Below are 20,117 nucleotides of genomic sequence, written 5' to 3'. Positions count from 1 at the left end.
TATAAAGAAACATACTCTGCTGTAATCTTTGGAAGCTTTTAAAATATTTAAAATACCAGAAACGAAGCTAGTTAAATCTTATTTTCTTCCCAACAGTTCATATACATATATGAACACACACAAAGTAGACGTCCAGTCATAGAAAAAATCCTGAAAAAGACATTTCATTCTAATAAGTTTCACACACATGCTATGAAAATAGGTATCATTTAAAGACATTGCTTATTTCACTACACATGGAAATTATATAGAATAAAAATGACTACTTAACACACCTCCTTCTTGAATCACACAATGGTGTCATTTCCACACACTAATGTTGAACAAGACATTTAATATTTTTAGAATAGAAATACTATTGTATACAAATCTGAAGACTACAACATTATGTCATAAATAACCAGCTTTTTTTCAGGTACTTCAGATTAAATTGCGTAAGATCTAGTTACTAGTTACTAGAATTTATTTAAATGCAAAAAGATTATAGTCTGTTTTTGTAGTGTGATCCAAAAATATCTGGATTAGAAATAATGAAATCTAAATTCCCGTCACTTCTATGTCACTGACCTTAGTAAGGTATACTAGGAAAGTTACACCTATCTTATACCAGTAGTGGCACCATAATGAACCCTTAGCATTGGTAAAGCTCACTATTTACTGATCAACACTCATAAAATAAAGTAATAGTGAAGGCCATTTTCAACTCTGGATTGGTTACTAGTAACTGGCAAGGTGTCTGGCCCTTACTGACTTCTAGAATTGGTGTGAAGATTACATAAGATATGTAAAGCATGTGGCAAAGTACCTGGACTACTATAAAAGCTCAATAAATGGTGGTAGTATTAATACTCACATAAAATAGACATTTTTACATAGCCATATTTTACATAATGTATTTTTTGGATTAAAACTCAAAAAGGTGGTGGTGAGGAGAGAGCAACTGAATATCTCCCTCATGCTTCTTTTAATTTCTGAAGAAAATAATCAGCTGGTTTCAGGGTTAAGAAGTTCTGAACCCTTCGTGATAGGCTTTATAGAGATACAACTGATGATTCCAGCACAACAATCTGGGGTAGGAGTACAGGCTGAGCCAAAAATCATCTTTCTAAAATGAAGTATAAACTCATACCTTTGCACTTTCTAGAACTGTATTCTTTTAGCTTGATAAGCTTTATGTGTTTCCAAAACTTAAGACATTACTTCAATAAAATTTTATAGGAGACCACTACCTCCTATAGACTTAGTTTAAACTTTGCCAAAAAAAGTGATTATTTTAAACTAATCTATTTTAAAAATTGCATAAGCTAGTAGTGATTTTTCTGATAAAAATATCTTTATCATCTATAGTTGTGAAGATTTCATAGTGGTTGATGAGAAACAGAGTTTTTAGATGAAAGGCCTTGGGAAATGTTTATATTTTTAAGTACTAAAGAAACCAAAAAGGTACAAATGAAGAGCAATTAGGGACTAAATAAAAATCTATGAGGGGCCGAGCCCATGGCTGAGTGGTTAAGTTCCTGCACTCTGCTTTTGGCCGCCCAGGGTTTCACTGGTTCAGATCCTGGGCGCAGCGGATACGGCACCGCTCATCAGGCCGTGCTGAGGCGGTGTCCTGCATGCTACAACTAGAAGGACCCACATCTAAAATAAACAACTATGTACTGGGGGGATTTGGGGAGAAAAAGCAGGGAAAAAAAAGAAGGTTGGCAACAGTTGTTAGCTCAGGTGCCAATCTTTAAAAAAAAAAAAAAAAATGTCTATGAGAGTGAATGGGAATACCTATCTGCCTAAATCTAGTATTACTGCATAGTGTTTATCATCAATATCATCTAAGAGAATCTCTAGAAATTGGTTTTTTTCATCCAAGCAATTCTCTAGATAGAGACATTGTCTTTGTGGAATTCTCTCCTACAGGGTTTTCTGGGAGGTGAGGGAGAGGAGAGGTGGCAGGTAAACCATACTTCAGTTTGGTGAAACAGTCAAGACAGAATAACCTGACGGATAGAATAATTTAATGAAAAAATTAAGTTTCTGATTATTTGACACCACTGACTATACTAATTTGGTTGATAACAAACTTCCATCACTCGAGTGAGAAAGGTATCATATAACCCCACTACATTAAAATTTACAACTTCCATAAGTATTACATATAATGATGTCATCATGAATAGGTAGATAGCATCTATAGCTTAGAAAGCTCAAAGTTATTTTTTTAAAACTATTCTTACTTGGATATGTTTTATCAATAAAACAATATCTTACAAATATCATCATTAATCCTTAGTGTATAACTCATGCACGGATGGTTAAGATATTATTACATTGCTACAGATGGAAAAGACTATCCAATATGGAATAGAAACTTGAAGAAAGTCTCCAGTAAGTAATAGAGCCAAGATAAGAATCCACGTTTCCAAGTATCAAGTTTTTGTCTACTGACATGTTACTCCACTGGCAGTAACTTTTCATGAATACATGAAAGCAAATATAGAAAAATATTAATAACTTTCAACAGATAAATACAATAGATAACATTCTTCAACTGGCTCGACCCAGTAATTCCATTTCTAAGAATTTATTCCTACTGAAATATTCAACAAGAAAATGTATATATGAAGATGTTCAATACAGCATTATTTGCAATTTTGAAAATTTTGAGGAAATCTAAAGACCATCACAAGGGAAATGGTTAAATACATTATGGTATATCTACTCTATGAAATATTATGCAGTTACTCAAAGAAGGGAGGATCTATAAAAACAAGTGTGAGAAAATTCCATGATTTACTATTGCTTGAAACATTGAAAACAATGGGGGTATAGAATAGGATCAAACCCACCCCCCCCAAAATTTTTTTTCACTTTTCCTTTACTAAATGTCTAGTCTCAAAAGAAAACTAAAAATGAGCTCAAAAGGCAAACACTCTGTATAGTATTAATCTCAGAATCCTACATGAACTGAGCATTGTCTGTCTAGATATGCTTTCGAAGATCAAAACTCCTTCAAGTCTTTTAGAGTAGAGGCTGTTCGTTCTTTCATAATCTACATTCTACAGAGATTTAGAGTAGGACAGAGGTTATGGGAAAATAGATTATGCTGCCCTCTGCCATTTGCAGTCTATTCTCTACTTTTCCTCCTTTGAGACTTAGGCTATCCGGTTCTACTACCTCCTGTCTCTCCTCATGGTCATCATTAATTCATTCAAGAAAGATTTACTAAATACCTACCATGTACAAAGCAGAGTACCTGCTAGGTCCTGGTGCTACAACTGTTAACAAAACATAGACTCTCCTTCCCAGGAGTCTACATTCTAGTAGGGGAGGCCTGCTGAGTAACGTTTGGTTATAGTTTACGTATCGTCTGGTGTAACAAGTTGAAGCATAGAGCACTATGGGAACACGTAAGCAGTACTCGACACGTGGAAAAAAATTCAACAAATGTCTGATGAATAAATGATTGTCTATTAACACCTGAGAATGTAAAAGTTTGTCATATTTTGTATAATTAGGGATATAATTAGTTACCAATGAAAAGCAAACAATTATGCAATTTAATCTTGGCAAGAAAAAAGCCTTTATAAATGCAACAAGGATAACATTATACTAGCATACGGTTAGACAAAGCTTATTAAAGAGGAATTCAAATATGGTACAAAGAAAACAAACTCCTCATTATTAGTCTTACCTGACTGCGTCATTGATAATGACTCGTCTGACCAACTATAACAGTGTTGATGGGACTTGACAGGTAGACGACACTGCCCTCCCGTCCTATGACTTCCTTTGCTAGACTCCTGCTTTGACACAGATGTGCAGCTTTTGGGAGGTGACTGCTCAAACAGAAAATCAAACGGGAACTGTTTTGTGATATAGTTGTAAAGTTCTATTTAAAATTTGAGATACCAATAGTTAAAGATAATATTTACAAAGAGTTTTAAATAACTCTACAACAAAGTTGAAAAAAGTATACAAACTACAAATATAAGACCTCAATTTTTTTAAAGGTACAGAAAAAAGCTATAAAAAAGAATGCCTTTAAAAATGTTTATAATAAACTAGGAGTGGCTATTATATAAGTGACATTCACTCCCTTATTCTTTTTAATTTAAAAAATACTAAATATGGAAGTGCAGATATCTCTGACATAGTGATTTCGTTTCCTTTGAATATATACCCAGAAGTAGAACTGCTGGACCATATGGTAGTTCTTCACTGATAGGTGAATGGATAAAGAGAAAACACACACACACACACACACACACACGTACAATGGGATATTATTCAGCCATAAAAAAGGAAATCCTATCATTTATGACAACATGGATGGACCTTGAGGGCATTATGCTAAGTGAAGTAAGTCAGAGAGAGCAAAACAAACACTGTATGATCTCACTTACATGTAGAATATTAAAAAACCTTAGTAAAAAAGAGATCAGACTTGTGGTTACCAGAGGTGTGGGGGGAGGCAGGGGAATTGGGTGAAGGTGGTCAAAAGGTACAAACTTGCAGTTCTAAGATAAATAAGTAGTGGGGATGTAATGTACAACATGACGACTATAGTTAACACTGCTATATGGTATATCTGAAAGTTGCTAAGAGAGTAGCTCCTAAAAGCTCATCACAAGAAAAAAAAAAGTTTTTGTAGCTGTATGAGGTGACGGATATTAACTAATTTATTGTGGCAATCAATTCGCAATATATGTATGTCAAATCATCATGCTGTACACCTTCAACTTACACAGTGCTGTACGTCAATGATATCTCAATAAAACTAAAAAAAACTTTTTAAAATACTAAATATGTACTACTTTTATGGAAGGAAGGAGAGAGGTAAGGAGGAAGAGAAGAAAACAGAGCATAAGAAGAATGTCCAGAAGAGATTATTATTATTATAAAGGAGATCATTTCTACCCTGACACCAAGTAGAAGTGAGGATGCCTGACTCGATTCCTAGCTATCATCATCTCCTATCCGTGTGACTTTGGGCAAGTTTTCCTAATGGGCTAGGCTTCAGAGTGGGGCTTAAAAGAGCATCTATAGAACCGCTGTGAGGATAATCCACAAAAGGCATTTAGCATACGACCTGGCACTTGGTAAGGAGTACGCAATAAATGTTAGTTTTTATTATAAAAATCACTTTTGGACACATTAGTTTTGATTTCCGTGATATATTTTCTTGTGAGGAAAAACCCTAATTTTTAGCATTTGATCAGATGATGGCTATCCTGAACCTCAATAATGATGCTAGGCAGAATCTAATCAATTTATAGGAAGTAATAAAATAATAAGATTGTGTCAAAATGGGGAGTTTGGTTGTGAATTCCTGGCAGGCAGGAATCATGCTACAAGTAAATTATACAACAAGGCTATTATCACATAATAACTAAGAAATCACTAACACTGTAATTTAATTAGAAGGTTTTAAAGCACTGGAGTATTTGGCAACATAACATGGAACAGGCTCTTCATTGGATAAAAAATATTTTTCCTCCAGGGGCCGGTCCCGTGGCTGAGTGGTTAAATTAGTGTGTTCCACTTCGGCAGCCCCGGGTTTCGCCAGTTTGAATCCTGGGCAAGGACATGGCACGGCTCATCAAGCCATGCTGAGGTGGCGCCCTCACATGCCACAACTAGAAGGACCCACAACTAAAAAAATACACAACTATGTACCAGGGGGCTTTGGGGAGAAAAAGGAAAAATAAAATCTTTAAAAAAGAAATTTTTTTTCCTCCAAATCCTTCAGGTGCTATTAATACACAGGAATCTGACTGATTTTTCAATAGGGGAACTGCAACTCATTCTTCATATCCACAATAAAAATGAAGATTCTAACAAAGGATATTCCATTCTGAATTTAGGTGAATTCCTTTTTTAAACATAGAGAGGGCTTAACAATGCTTGTGTTAGCTTAATATTTAATATTGTTATGCTAATCCCTTTATATACTTTATACAATGAAGTTAAAAAAACAGTTAGGTTCCTAGCTTAAATTTTTACCAGATAGTTTTTTTCTTTTAATGAAGTATAGAATTAAGGACAATATGGAAAACCCTCTTATTCTAATAGTGACTATTATTCTAATTTAGAATCAATAACCATTTCAGAGCTGCCTTAAAGAGATAAAACCATTACTTTTATTCTGATTATGAGTTATAGAGCAGTTATTAACTAAATTATAGAAAAGGCACACTGTTATGGTTTAAGGTCTTATTGTTTCCATTAGATGATAAAACACAGATTATAATAAGAACTTACGTTGTTCCCACACACTATCTTTATTAAAGACTTTAGAAGTTCCTATCCCCTCAACACTAATAGACTTAACAGCATGTAATTTTGTAACTGCCACTAAAGCTATAATTCATATATTTATAAATATTTAAGAGTCAATGAAAAGCTTTATTTCTATTCAAATGTCATATACTGTATGTTACAGGTATAGGTGATAGTCAACGTTGTCATTATTAGCAAGAATATAGCTGTTATATCTTTTAGACAGGTTTTTTCTAAAGAAGCTTTAAGATATAAATATACCTTACTAAGATATAAATATACTTAAGTAACTTACATGTTTACTAGGAGAGGTAGAGGACTCCAGTTCTTGCGAAAAAACCATTTCTTCAGTAAGTACACTATGATCTGGACTCCCTGGCCGCTCCTGAACTAAAGACTCAGATGGTATATACTCAACAGCAGGGCTGCCCAATTCTTCGGGAACAGAGCTTTCACTGTGTAGATGAGAGTAGGAAGGTATTGGAGATTCTGCTTCACTTGTTATTTCTAGGAAGAGAGGATGAAAACAAGAAAAAGTACATGATCTTGGTCAAGGGAAATGTTCAACTGTTACACTTTCCATTTGTTTTTAGCATAATTTCACTATCTGCATTTAGATATAATTTTTAATCTCATAAGGTAATGAATCACATTTACTATAAAGTCTGTTAGTCCAAGAATTTTGGCTAACGCAAACTGAGAAAAAATACCTCTAACATATAATCAGCAATGCTAGTGACTGATGAATTAAGTGGTGGTGAACACGCAGAGCAATTACAACTCACGTATTTGTTTAGGAGTGGAAATTTGTCCAACCACTTTGGAAAACAATTTAGTAGTATTTGGAAAAGATGAAAACACTCTATGAGCTAGCAATTCCACTTCTAGGCATACATCTTAGAGAAATCTCGCATATACGCAGCAGGACACATGTACATGGGCATTAACAGGATTGTTCTAATACTCAAAAGCTGGAAGAAATATAAATGTCTACTGATGGTAAAATGAATAAATTGTGGTATATTTATACAACAAAATGCTATATAACAATAAAAATTAATGAACTAGAGCTGCATGCATTGATAGCGATAAACTATGAATTTTTATTTAGCATTTTCAGAATTTGTAGTACAGTCTTGCCTGTGGAATTTCAAGTCCATTGTGGCCTATGCTCTTTCTAGGAAAACAGAAATATGTCAACACTTAACAGAAAATTCTTGACATTATACTTGTATAACATTAAGAATGTACACTGTTATCCTTCTTTGTCTCCATAGGTATTAATGCCCCACAAGGATTAGGTTACATAGCACTTTGGGTCAGTACTGCTAAAATTTGATATACTCAATTCTAAAAACATTACTTAAGATTTGGGGCCTGAAATCTGTGAAATAAGTTTATTTAACATAAGAAATACCTATACCCTAAAGAATGTTTCACTTTAATCAGCAAAGATGACCTGACATTTAAAAGCATTTCAGTTAAAAATTTAGAAAGGTATATTTTTATATTGTGTATGTGCAGTATAATCAGAATGTTGAATGAATGAATGAATTCTAAAAATCCTCAAGGATACTCACTTATTCCAAGGCAGAACATAGGTAGAATTTAAAATGGTTTAGAAAATGATTTAATTTTAGGTAGTGTGGAATAGAAGAATCTTCTACCTTTCTGCTTTATACCCCTTGACATAGATATTTTATTTTTGTTCAATAACAGTAACAATATACTCATTTTAAAAGTTTAAACAATATACACATTGTATGAAGAAAAAAATGAAAGTTGCCTGTACTACTACCTCCTAAGAGATAGCCACCGAAGTTTCTCCAGTCTGGTGTCTTTGTGGAAGACTTCATTTTTTTGCCTTTCCCTTATTTTTTAAATTATAAAAGCAATACAAGAATGTAATAAAAAAGCAAAAAACTTCAAATAATACAGAAGGATGTAAAGTGATTATTTCACACACTCATCTACAACCACTTTGATCTGCCCAATTTCTATACTGCAAAGATAAACCAGGGGCAGTCAGTCAAGTACGGTCGATGTGTCTGTCTTTCTACATCTTTTCCTATACTCCCTGATTTTTTAAAAATTTCTGTTTTTAAATTGTGGTAAAATACACATAAAATTTACCATCTTAACCACCTTTAAGTGTACAGTTCAGTGGCATTAAGTACACACACTGTTATGCAACCATCACCACCGCCCATCTCCTGTACTTTCTCATCTTCCCAAACTGAAACTCTGTACTCATTAAATAACTCCTTATTCTCTCCTCTTTCCAACTCCTAGCAACCTTCTACTTTCTGTCTCTATAGATTCGACTACTCAAGGTGCCTCATATAAGTGGAATCATAAAATATTTTCCCTTTTGAGACTAGCTTATTTCACTTAGCATAATGTCTTCAAGGTTCATCCATATTATAGCATGTGTCAGAATTTCCTTCTTTTTAAAAGCTGAATAATATTCCGTTGTATGTATGTACCATATTTGGTTTATCCATTCATCTGTTGATAGACATTTGAGTTGCTTTTATTTTTTGGCTACTGTGAATAATGCTGCTATAAACATGGGTGTACAAATATCTCTTTGAGAACATGCTTTCAACTCTTTTTAGTATATACCCCGAAGTGGAATTGCTGGATCACGTGGTAATTCTATTTGTAATTTTCTGAGGAACTGCCATGCTACTTCCATAGCAGCTGCAACTACTTCACATTCCCCTAGCACTACACAAGGGTTCCAATTTCTCCAAATCCTCACCAACACTTTTTATCTTCTGTCTTTTGATAATAGCCATCCTAATAGATGTGAGGTGGTATCTCACTGTGTCCTTCACTTTTGAAAACAGAGTTATTTGTCAGCAGGAGTCTTGCAACATTTAGACACTATGGACAATATTGGCCAATTTTCAGCATTCCTTTTTCAATATATCTTATATGATGTGACACAAAACTAAATGGAAAAAATACCAAAACTCTGTAAAATGTATAATCTGCATTCACTGGCCAATATGGTAGCCATTAGCTACATGTGGCTATTTAAATATCAATTAAAATTAAATAAATCAAATTCCTCAGTTCTACTAGCCAAATTTCAAGTGCCCAATAGCCACATCTACCTAGTGGTTACCACATCGGATAGCACAGATACAAAACCTTTCCATCATGAAAGTTCTATTGGATAATGCAGATAGAGTCTAACAAACTTAATATGTGAAACATTAAACTTAACAAAATCCAGATATATTTTGATACTGTGGAGGGTCTGAAATGGAGTAGTAGTCAGTTACACAGTAAGTACACTCTTCAAACTGAAGTAGATTTTCCAGCGTGTGGTTGACTTGATTACTACTGTATACCTATTGCATATTGTTGCACAACTACAAACACATACTAAATGTCATACAGTCTCATTCTACAACCTAATCATACCTACTGTGAAAGAATTTAAGAGTCATTATAGCTATATTTTACATTTCAAATCCAGAAACAAAAGGGGCATTTTTTTTTTGTTTGGTAGGCAAAGGTGGAAGTCATTGTATCTGTAGACTGTTTAAAAAAAATCAAGCTTTGGAAAAAGTCTGAGAGATCTTTCTTAACAATATTTTACAATGCTTTACAAAAAAAAGGGACATGGCTTGACCTCCTGCTTAGAGTGGACATCTGTCACATTTCCTGGAGCTCAAGCACATTTTTAATTCCTCACTGCTATTTGATAAATTTCCTGCCACAAGAGTTCCTTGCCACCCAAGACAGAACCCAGCAAATGAAATTCTCAGTCTCCCTTGCTGCTAGGACTTAGTCATTGGAACTAGGAGTCTCCAATCTGATGTCTCTGCAGAAGACTTCATTTTGGAATTGAATAACCTGAGGAAGAAGGCTCCATGTGAAATCTATTTAAGGTGGCTTTTGGTAGTGACAGCGGATTTTTCAGTGGTTGCAAGATTGAATCTCTGGTGCAGAAGTGGCATTAGTGGGGAAATAATAATAACAATAGTTTTTGTTAGCTCTGTTGAATAGCAGCTGGACCAGTTTTCTCATCAGGCCAGTTCTGTGGTGTGATTTTGGCACTGTTCCTGGAAGCTTAGTGTGGAGCTTACTCTCCAGCCATCTCAAAAATTTTATGAACCACTGAATATCCTTTAGTAAGTTATTTTTCTGCTTGGTCTGAGTCAGGTTGGGCTGTTGCAACAATGTGCCTAAATAGCTACACTATCATTTATTTCATTATATTGTATTTCCTTTTTTTCTTGATTTTTTTCTTTATGTCACTTTACCTTATTAAGTTCTTAAACTATTTAAAAGCTGTATTTGATGAGATTAAAATTGCACTAAAACTGCCTTTGTGGGGCCAGCCTGGTGGCACAGTGGTTAGGTTTTCACACTCTGCTTTGGCGGCCCAAGGTTTGTGGGTTTGGATCCTGGGTGTGGACCTACACACCACTCATCAAGCCATGCTGTCGCAGCATCCCACATACAGAATGGAGGAAGACTGGCACAGATGTTAGCTCAGGGCCCATCTTCCTCACCAAAAAAACCCCAAAACACACAGCTCAAACTTTGTTTAAAAAAAAAAAAGCCTTTGTTTTAATCACATTTACCCAATAATATTTTCCATGATTAAGTAGGTCAATAGTTCCTAATAAATGTAGGCTTGAAGAGCTATTCTTCATTTGCCTTCCAGCCATAGTGAGAAATGTCTACATCTATTATAGCCCATAATGAAACCTGAGAAATTGATTCTCTTTTCCAGGTCCTCTTAAATTCCCTTCCAAGATGGAGAAGTCTATAGCAGAATTTGAGGCTACAGAATGAGGATGAGGAAGCTGACAAAGTAATCCTCTGCTGAATAAACTAAAAAAAAACTGTTGAGAAAAAAAGGAATACTACAGGGGCCGGCCCCATGGCGCAGCGGTTAAGTTCGCACATTCTGCTTTGGTGGCCCAGGGTCCACCGGTTCAGATCCCAGGTTCGGACACGGCAGTGCTCATCAAGCCGTGGTGTGGCAGGTGTCCCACATATAAAGTAGAGGAAGATGGGCACGGGTGTTAGCTCAGGGCCAGTCTTCCTCAGCAAAAAGAGGAGGATTGGCAGCAGATATTAGCTCAGGGCTATCTTCCTCAAAAAAACAAAAGAAGGGAGACTACAGATGAAGTGAATTTATTGCATCATTGGTTTTCTTTATGTATTACTTGGCATGTAGAGCTAAATAACATCACTTAGTTGTGCATGCTTCTGAATTTTCTATAAAGGGAATCAAACTGCTTGTAGTATTTTGTGATTTGTTCTGCAATTCTTGTATGCTGATTTGTATACCTATAATTTTTTCATTTTCATCAAGCATGATATAATATATGAATATACCACAATTTGTTTATCGATTCCCCTATTGATGGAGAGGTGGGTGGTTTCCTTTTTTTTTTTTTTTTTTGCTATTTCAAATATTGCTGCTAGGAACAATGTCATATATATCTCCCAGTATATAGATAAATATCTAAGATATCTATATATATCTATATAGGTATTTATAGATATATTTATATCAATCTATGTATTCTCTCTCTCTCTCCAGCCACCCAACCAAGCATCTGTCCATATATCTACCTAGGTATGTAAAAGTTCTCTACAGAAGTGGCTTTCAGACTTTTTAACTTTAACAATAATATTTATCCTTACTATATGTAACATAATGATATTTTGTATTTTATTTCAACTTTGAACAATGCTGACTGCAATCCACTAAATGGATTTCATGCATCTCTAATGGGAAAATCCACAACTTGAAAAACATTGCTCTAAGACAGCAGTTCTCAAACATTTTGGCCTCAGAACCACTTTACATTGTTGAAAATTACTGAAGACCCCCAAAAAGTTTTAGTTTATGTGATTATAGATATGATTATAGCTATCAATATTTACCATACTAGAAATCAAAATGCAAAAAAATTAAAAATATTTATTAATTTATTGAAAAATAACAGTAACAGGGCCAGCCTGATGGTGCAGAAGTTAAGTTCCTGCATTCCACTTCGGTGGCCGAGGTTCTCTGGTTCAGATCCCGGGTGCAGACCTACGCACCACTTATCAATCCATGCTGTGGCAGGCATCCCACAAACAAAATAAATGAAGATGGACACAGATGTTAGCTCAGGGTCAATCTTCCTCAGCAAAAAGAGGATTGGTGGCAGATGTTAGCTCAGGGCTAATCTTCCTCAGAAAAATAAATAAATAAAAATAACAATAATAAACCTTCTACATACTAACATAAATAACATTTTCTAAAATTTAAAATAACTACATTTTTCAAAAAAAAAGCTTTAGTTAAAAGGAGAGAAATTGTTTTACATTAAAAAAAATATCTTTGGGCCAGCCCTGTGGCCGAGTGGTGAAGTTCTCACACTTCACTTTGGCAGCCCAGGGTTTCGTCAGTTCAGATCCTAGGGACGGACATGGCACCGCTCATCAGGCCACACTGAAGCGGTGTCCCACATGCCACAACTAGAAGGACCCACAACTAAAATATACAACTCTGTCCTTGGGGGATTTGGGGAGAAAAAGCAGGAAAAAAAAAAGATTGGCAACAGTTGTTAGCTCAGGTGCCAATCATTAAAAAAAAAAAAAATCTTTGACTTAACAGAAGATAGTTGGATTCTTATATCTGCTTCTGTGTGCAAGCTGTGGTTATATGTTGTTTTAGTTGAAGCATATGCAAAAAATATGGCCTCACACAGATGATACATAATTAGAAAAGGGAGGAGTATTTTAATAGTCTTTACAGATAATTGGGGATATTCTTTTTTGATGCTATATCAAAACCTGACAATTGATAGTTTCTTAAATGTTACCCGTAATGTGAAATCTGAAACCATATCAATTAACTTTTCATCATCTGTTACATTAAAATCCACTGGTCTATCTTGCACTTTGAATGGATCTTTCATGCATCCATGATTTTCCAAATCAACGTCGGTCATTTGGAAAATACTGGTTCACTGAGTTTATAAAGATGTTCCAAATGTTGACACATTTCATCACACAATATGAAAAGATGACTTTGATTAAGAGCATCACCCACCATATCAGAAAAGTCTTGGAAGTACTGGAAAGCTTGTCAAGCCCATGGTGGGAAAAACATCATTTCTAAAATTCTAATTTTCACTTGAAAACTTAAATTTTATCACAGGCAATAAATATTGTCAGTTGTTTTCCTGAAGAGTCATACTTGCTTCATTTATTTCTGAGAAACTGTTTGCCAAACACCCAAGTTGGAATAACTATAGTTTGTCAGTCATATGTAAAAATGGTACTCCATGACAAAAACGGCTAGTTCAGCTTGCAACTCAAACAACTACATTAAGTGCTTTTCTTCAAGACAACCATCACGCTTCAGCACACACAAGTGCTTTATGCATATTTCCTATTTTGTCACACAGAATATTAAAAAGACACATACTCAAAGGTTGAGATTCAATAAAATTAATATTTGTAAATGTTTGTTCAAAGACATTCTGACATAAAACTGGCATGTTTTTATTGCGAGTGAAGGGTGGTGAAGAATATAATGACTAACTTACACAGTTTGGTGCCACTGCCTTGATTTACACTAAGGCATCAGTAATTTTACCCACCATCAGTGTAATGTCAACACAGTGTAAAAGGCCAACAACATGTTAGTATTATTATAAAAATAACTGACTTCTCAGACCCTTTGAAAAAAATCTCAGAGACTCCCCCAGAATGTCAAAAACCATGCTTTAAGAACTGCTGCTCTAGACTTTAAACCTGGGAATGGATCACTGAATTGTAGGATATGCGTAGCTCATTTTTACTATTTTATTGACTATTTTTAACGCCTCTCCTTTCAACCTACTTTTCAAACTAAGTTTCCAATTAACACTTACACCAATAGTTCATTGTTCCACCTACACACCAACAGGTTTGCTGGGTATTGTAAATGGGTAGAAGGATGGCCCCCCAAAAGATATGTCCATGTTTTAACCCCCAGAACCTGTGAATGTAATCTTATTCGGAAAAAAGGTCTTTGGAGATATAATTAAGTTATAGATCTCATGACGAGATCGTCCTGGATTATCTGGGTAGCCCTAAATCCAATGACAAGTTTCCTTATGAGACAAAAAGGGAGAAGACAGACATGGCAAAGAAGACTATGTGAGATTAGAGTTACGCAGACACAAGGAATGCCTAGGGCCACCAGAAGCTGGAAGAAGGAATGAAAGAATTGTCCCCTGCAACCTTCAGAGGAAGCACAGTCCTACCAACATCTTGATTTTGTACTTCAGGTGTCCAGAAGTGAGAGAATAAAAATTTCTGTAAGCCACCAAATTTGTGATAATTTGTTACAGTAGCCCTAGAAAATAAATACAGGTATGCAATGGTATTTTTTTATGGTTCTTACGCCCTGATTACTAATGAAGCTGAACATCTTTTCATATGTTTATTATCCATTTGGAGTTGTCATCTGTGAAGTGTCTGCTCTTACGCCAATGTTTTAAAATGTGGTTGTCGTTTTATTATTGATTCATAGGAGTTGCTCACATATTCTTTATACTATTCCTTTGTCATTCATAAGTGTTGCAAATATCTTCTCTGTTTTATTGTTTTACTTTCCTTATGGTGTATTAATGAGCCACAATTTATTGAAGGCAAATTTATCAGTCTTTCCTTTTGTGATTTTTGCTTTGTGTAAGATGTTAAAGAAATCTTTCCCCCTCTTTGATGTCATAAAGATACTCTTATATTGTCTTCTAAAAGTTTTAATTTTCACATTTAAGCCTTTCCCTCCCCCATGAGAAGGCTCTTTTTACACTGTCATGTAAGGATCCAACTTCATTTTTCCCTTCCACGAAAATTTATTAGAAAGTCTCTCCTTTATTCACAAATCGGCAAAGTTACCTGTGTCAGAAGTCAACTTTCCATTTGTGTGCGGGCCTTTTTCTGGCCTCTCTGTTGCACGGTCTGTTTGTCTATATCTGTGCAAATATCATATTGTTTTAATTATTATACTCTTTTTTTTTATTTGAGGAAGATTAGCCCTGAGCTAACTACTGCCAGTCCAGTCCTCCTCTTTTTGCTGAGGAAGCCTCGCCCTGAGCTAACATCCATGCCCACCTTCCTCTACTTTATATGTGGGATGCCTACCACAGCATGGCGTGCCAAGAGATGCCGTGTCCGCACCCGGGATCCGACCAGCGAACCCCTGGCCGCCAAGAAGCGGAACGTGTGAACTTAACCGGTGCGCCACTGGGCCGGGCCCAAAACAATTTTTTTTTTTTTAAAGATTTTTATTTTTTTCCTTTTTCTCCCCAAAGACCCCAGTACATAGTTGTATATTCTTCGTTGTGGGTCCTTCTAGTTGCGGCATGTGGGACACTGCCTCAGTGTGGCTTGATGAGCAGTACCATGTCCGCGCCCAGGATTCAAACCAACGAAACACTGGGCCACCTACAGCAGAGTGCACGAACTTAACCACTAGGCCAAGGGGCCAGCCCCTACTTATTATACTCTTAGAAGTCTCGATGTGTGGTAAAGTAAGTTCCTGAATTTTGTTGTTTCTTCTTTAGGAGTGTCTTTGCTTTTTTAGTCTTTTGCTCTTTCATACAAATTTTAAAATGAGCTTATTCAGCCCCTATGAGGAAATCTTGCTGAGTTTCTCATTTAAATTGTTTTAAATCTACAAATAAGTTCAGATAAGTTAAATCTATCTGTGAATATGGAAAATCTTTCTATTTTGGTCTTCTATAATGTCTCCTAATAAAATTATAAGTTTTTCTCCATAAAAATCTTGCATACTTTTTGTAAAATTTATTCCTAGGTACTTCATATTTTTTATTTCTATTATAAATGATATTTCTTTTAAAAGTTAGATTTTTCTAACCAATTTCTGCTGGTCTATGGACATGCAATTGAGTTCTGTTAACGGATTTTATATTCAGCAACCTTGCTATAAACTCACTTATTAATTCTAAGAACTGACATGTAAATGCTGGACTTTCTATGTGTATAGCCTTATCATCTGTAATAATAAGAGTTTTGCTTCTTCCTTTCACTCCTTAGATGAAAATAAGCATCTTCGTCTTATTTCCAAATTCAAATGGAAAGCTTTCTATGTTTTATCATTAAGTATGATGTCTGTTATAGGTCTGGTTTTTCCCTTTATGACTACTTTGATCTGAGATTTATTTGGATTTTTTAGTATGTGTTAAACTCCACTTTGTTATGAAATAACCCATTTCCATTTCATGGACTTTACCCATTTCTTCTAAGCAGTCATTCTTTTCAATTTCTCTAGCATTTATATTTGTAATTGCTGCCTTCACCCTTAATCATTCCCTTTTTCCCTTTTTTTTTGCTGAGAAAGATTGCCCTGAGCTAACATGGTTGCCAATTTTCCTCTTTTTTTGCTATAGCATGGCTGCTGACAGACAAATGGTGTAGGTCAGCACCCAGGAACCCAACCTGGGCCACTGAAGCAGAGCAAGCTGAACTTAACCACTAGGCCACCAGGGCTGACTCTATCATTCCCATTTTTTTAAATAATGAAGTAAATCTTCCAGTTATGTTAGGCTTTAGTTTGTAGTCTGAACAGAGTTAGTTAGTACTTATTACCTTTCTGTTCTGTTCTCTGGTCCTCCAGTTCTTTTTTAGGAGTTTTAGGTTTTATTAATTCTTTGTCCCAGGCAGCCAAAGCTTGTTTTTCCATTTGACGAATTTCTGCTTCCTCTGCATCTAAACGTCGCTTCCACTCCAGAAGCTCCTCTGCATGTTGTCGCCGTTGCATTAGTTTTTGCTCTCGCTTTGTCAGAAACCTATGGTCACACCATGAAGAATAGTGAGAGAACAAATCTACAGGCAGAAATCACTTTGAGAGCTCTATCACTCATTACCTTATCAACAAGCTGTGTAAAAATAGGACATTAATACTATTCCCCTGAAAAAAGCTTGAAATAATAGAAGCTTTGATGAGTCAACTTATTCAGAAAATGAGAGAATTTAGCTTTTACTTGTAATTGTAAGATTAGCAAAGGAAAAATAGCAGTAGATTCAGACAAAAAAACTTCAGAATATCTGGAAAACCATGACTGATAATACTTAACTTACATATTCATTTTTCATAACAGAAGATATATAATGAATTTATTCTGAAGGCTCAGTCCAGAAAACACACAAACCCAAAACAACAAAGACAACAATAGCAAAAAACAAACTCCAAAGCCCCCAAACAAACAAGCAAACAAAAATCATGTTTGTGTCCTTTTTTGACTTTTATTTTCAAATTCAGTCTGGGTTTGCTTCAGGTATAAATGAGTTTGGTTCCTACTACCTAAGAGATGCAAAGTCAGGTGACAATCTGTTTTCCACAGTCAGATGTCTTATGCACATAAATATAACTATTTATTTACTTGAGTAAAAGGATGCACCGAATGCCTCAAATTTCTCAATTTAACCTGATCTCTGAAATTAAATAGCCCAGTGTATCTTAGCTCCAAAGGGTTAGGAGAAATTACTAATCTAGGAAAAGTTATTCGAGTAATTAAAAAACTACTATTAAATTCTCCTCAAATGTAGGTGCCGTAGCTAACTAAAAGGTGGGCTGTTCGTATTACTGGTGCTAGATCTGTAGCTGTAGCTAACCAACAAAATGCATTCACGCATCAAACAAACACAATAAAAAGCACAAGAACTGTCACTCCACTTCTTTAACAATCAGCATGTCAAATTAATGTCGAAACAAAAAGGTAAAATCTCTGGGACATTTGACAAGAGGCCTCTAGGCTGTTAGAAAAAAAAAGCAAAAAAAAAAAAAAAAGCAACCAAAACAAACAAAAAGAACAGAGCATGCTCTATCAAAGAGTGCACTGAAAAAGGTGCAAAGTTACCTGACCAACTGGTTGTAGATATACAGCTGGAATTTGGGATGAAGGTTGGGAAAACAGACACTGAGAGAGGCCCAGTGATGAGACGTAAAGACAGAGAAGAAGTAGTGAACAGGAGAGCAGTGTCTACAAAATAAGGAGGAAGATTTTAAAACCAAGAGATCAAGAGGCAGAAAGAATGAGAAAGGGAAAGCATAAGAGTTGAGGGAAGAACTTTTAATATGCTTCCTGAATAACAATATAAGCTACGTAGTTAAAACAAGCGTTACACTCTGTGTGACATATAAAACATGTACTTTTATGGATCTTACCAATGATTCCTGAATAAACGTGCTTTTCTTCTCAGATGCTGCTTAGCCATCATCTACACTTTCAGGGAAATTTACTTGTTTGTGAATAAAGTAATGAGAAGTACAGTGTGGAGCTGTATAGGTTTTCCCACAAACTTTAACAGAGCACAACAATTACAGCTGCGAACGTAGCATATCAGCAATTCTACATACATATGTAATCCTCAGCAACTGATTTTTTTATCTGTACCTTGTCATATTTTAAGCTTGAAATTAAATCAAAAAGACTACATTTGCCTTACTTAACGTTACCATCATGACAGCTTGAAAATAAGAATATAATTTAGAAAATCAATTTATAGTAAGAATACCTTGTTCACCTCTACAACATAAAACTTACTGCTAACAGAACCTACTGGAGGTATCTTGCTTTATATTTAACAAAAGCTCACTTAAATAATAATACAAAATACAATACCCATCCTATAAAATATCAGGACGCATAATTAAGAATAAACTAAGCTAGTCTGAATAAATACTGCCAGTAATTAAAAAAAACAGATGCTGTGGACAGCTCAATCATAAAGTTAAAGGTAAGAAGAAAATTACAGGGGCCAGTCCCTTGACCAAGGGGGTAAGTTTGCATGCTCTCCCCTTCAGCGGCCCAGGGTTTTGCCGGTTTGGATCCTGGGCGCAGACCTAGCACCACTCATCAAGCCACGCTGAGGTGGCGTCTCACACAGCAGAACCAGAAGGACCTACAAGTAGAATATACAACTATGTACTGGGGGGCTTTGGGGAAGAAAAAGAAAAAAAAAAAAGAAGAAGACTGGCAACAGATGTTGGCTCAGGTGCCAATCTTTTCAAAAAGAAAAAAAAAGAAAGAAAATTACACGTTAAAGTTATAAAAGTAGGAAAAACCCCCCACTACTTTCTCTTCTTTTTAAGTAGTAAGTAGATCATTATGTATATGAAAGGATAAATAAGTCTAGTAATAGTTTGGAAAGACTAACTCTCTTTGACAGAGCATGCTTCTGTTCACATGCACACAACAATAACTTGTAGATCAAGGCAACATTTATTGCCTTGGAAGGGCAAGGAACAACATTGGTGTGTCACAGAAGTGAGAAAATCTAGGTATAAATCCAGCTACTCATTTAGATTTTTTAAAAAGTATGTAGAATCTTGCCTACATGCTTATCTTTAGATAACAGACTATTTTGATGCCTGTTTCCCCACATACAACTCAATATTTCACCTTCCCTTCATTTACTTATACACACACACACAGACACACTCATATCTGGATTGCCTTGATTTTGTACACTGAAGTTCAATGAAAAACAATTTTACCAAATTTCAGTAAGACAGTGCAATCTTCCTTGCCATTCTTTGTGAATGTATAATAAACTTATTTTGATGCCAATTATCAAAATATTATGCAAAAACAAATGCACTTGGCAAAAGGTCCAAAAAATCTATTCATAGCATTCAATATCACCCACCCTCTTAAGCGTATAACTGCTAAATGGATGCATGACCTAGTACAAAAAGTAGAATAATACTGGAACATGTGAAATAAACTGTAAAAATAACACAGTTTAAATTTTTTTGTCCAGCCCAATGTAGAGGATAATAATTTTCTCTACTAGAA

General features: G+C 35.3%; 1 protein-coding gene across 4 annotated transcripts in view; it reads right to left on the bottom strand.

Annotated features, from left to right (window-relative positions):
• The window catches only part of CEP350 (centrosomal protein 350), a 161,052-nt gene that overhangs the window by 30,709 nt on the left and 110,226 nt on the right, over nucleotides 1–20,117 (bottom strand). For 3 of the 4 annotated variants that reach the window (XM_046680736.1, XM_046680737.1, XM_046680740.1), the window contains 4 exons: nucleotides 18,177–18,299; nucleotides 16,906–17,105; nucleotides 6,572–6,783; nucleotides 3,689–3,833 (listed from right to left, as the gene is read on the bottom strand). In XM_046680736.1, the coding sequence (XP_046536692.1) occupies nucleotides 3,689–3,833; nucleotides 6,572–6,783; nucleotides 16,906–17,105; nucleotides 18,177–18,299 (680 nt within the window). The remainder of the gene's footprint in view (nucleotides 1–3,688; nucleotides 3,834–6,571; nucleotides 6,784–16,905; nucleotides 17,106–18,176; nucleotides 18,300–20,117) is intronic. The other variant, XM_046680738.1, reaches the window with a different exon arrangement.

The sequence above is a fragment of the Equus quagga genome, chromosome 13 (genome assembly GCF_021613505.1).
Source record: "Equus quagga isolate Etosha38 chromosome 13, UCLA_HA_Equagga_1.0, whole genome shotgun sequence".
Lineage (NCBI taxonomy): Eukaryota > Metazoa > Chordata > Mammalia > Perissodactyla > Equidae > Equus > Equus quagga.
Note: the sequence above shows the minus strand (reverse complement) of the source record. Positions and strands in the feature narration are given on the sequence as shown.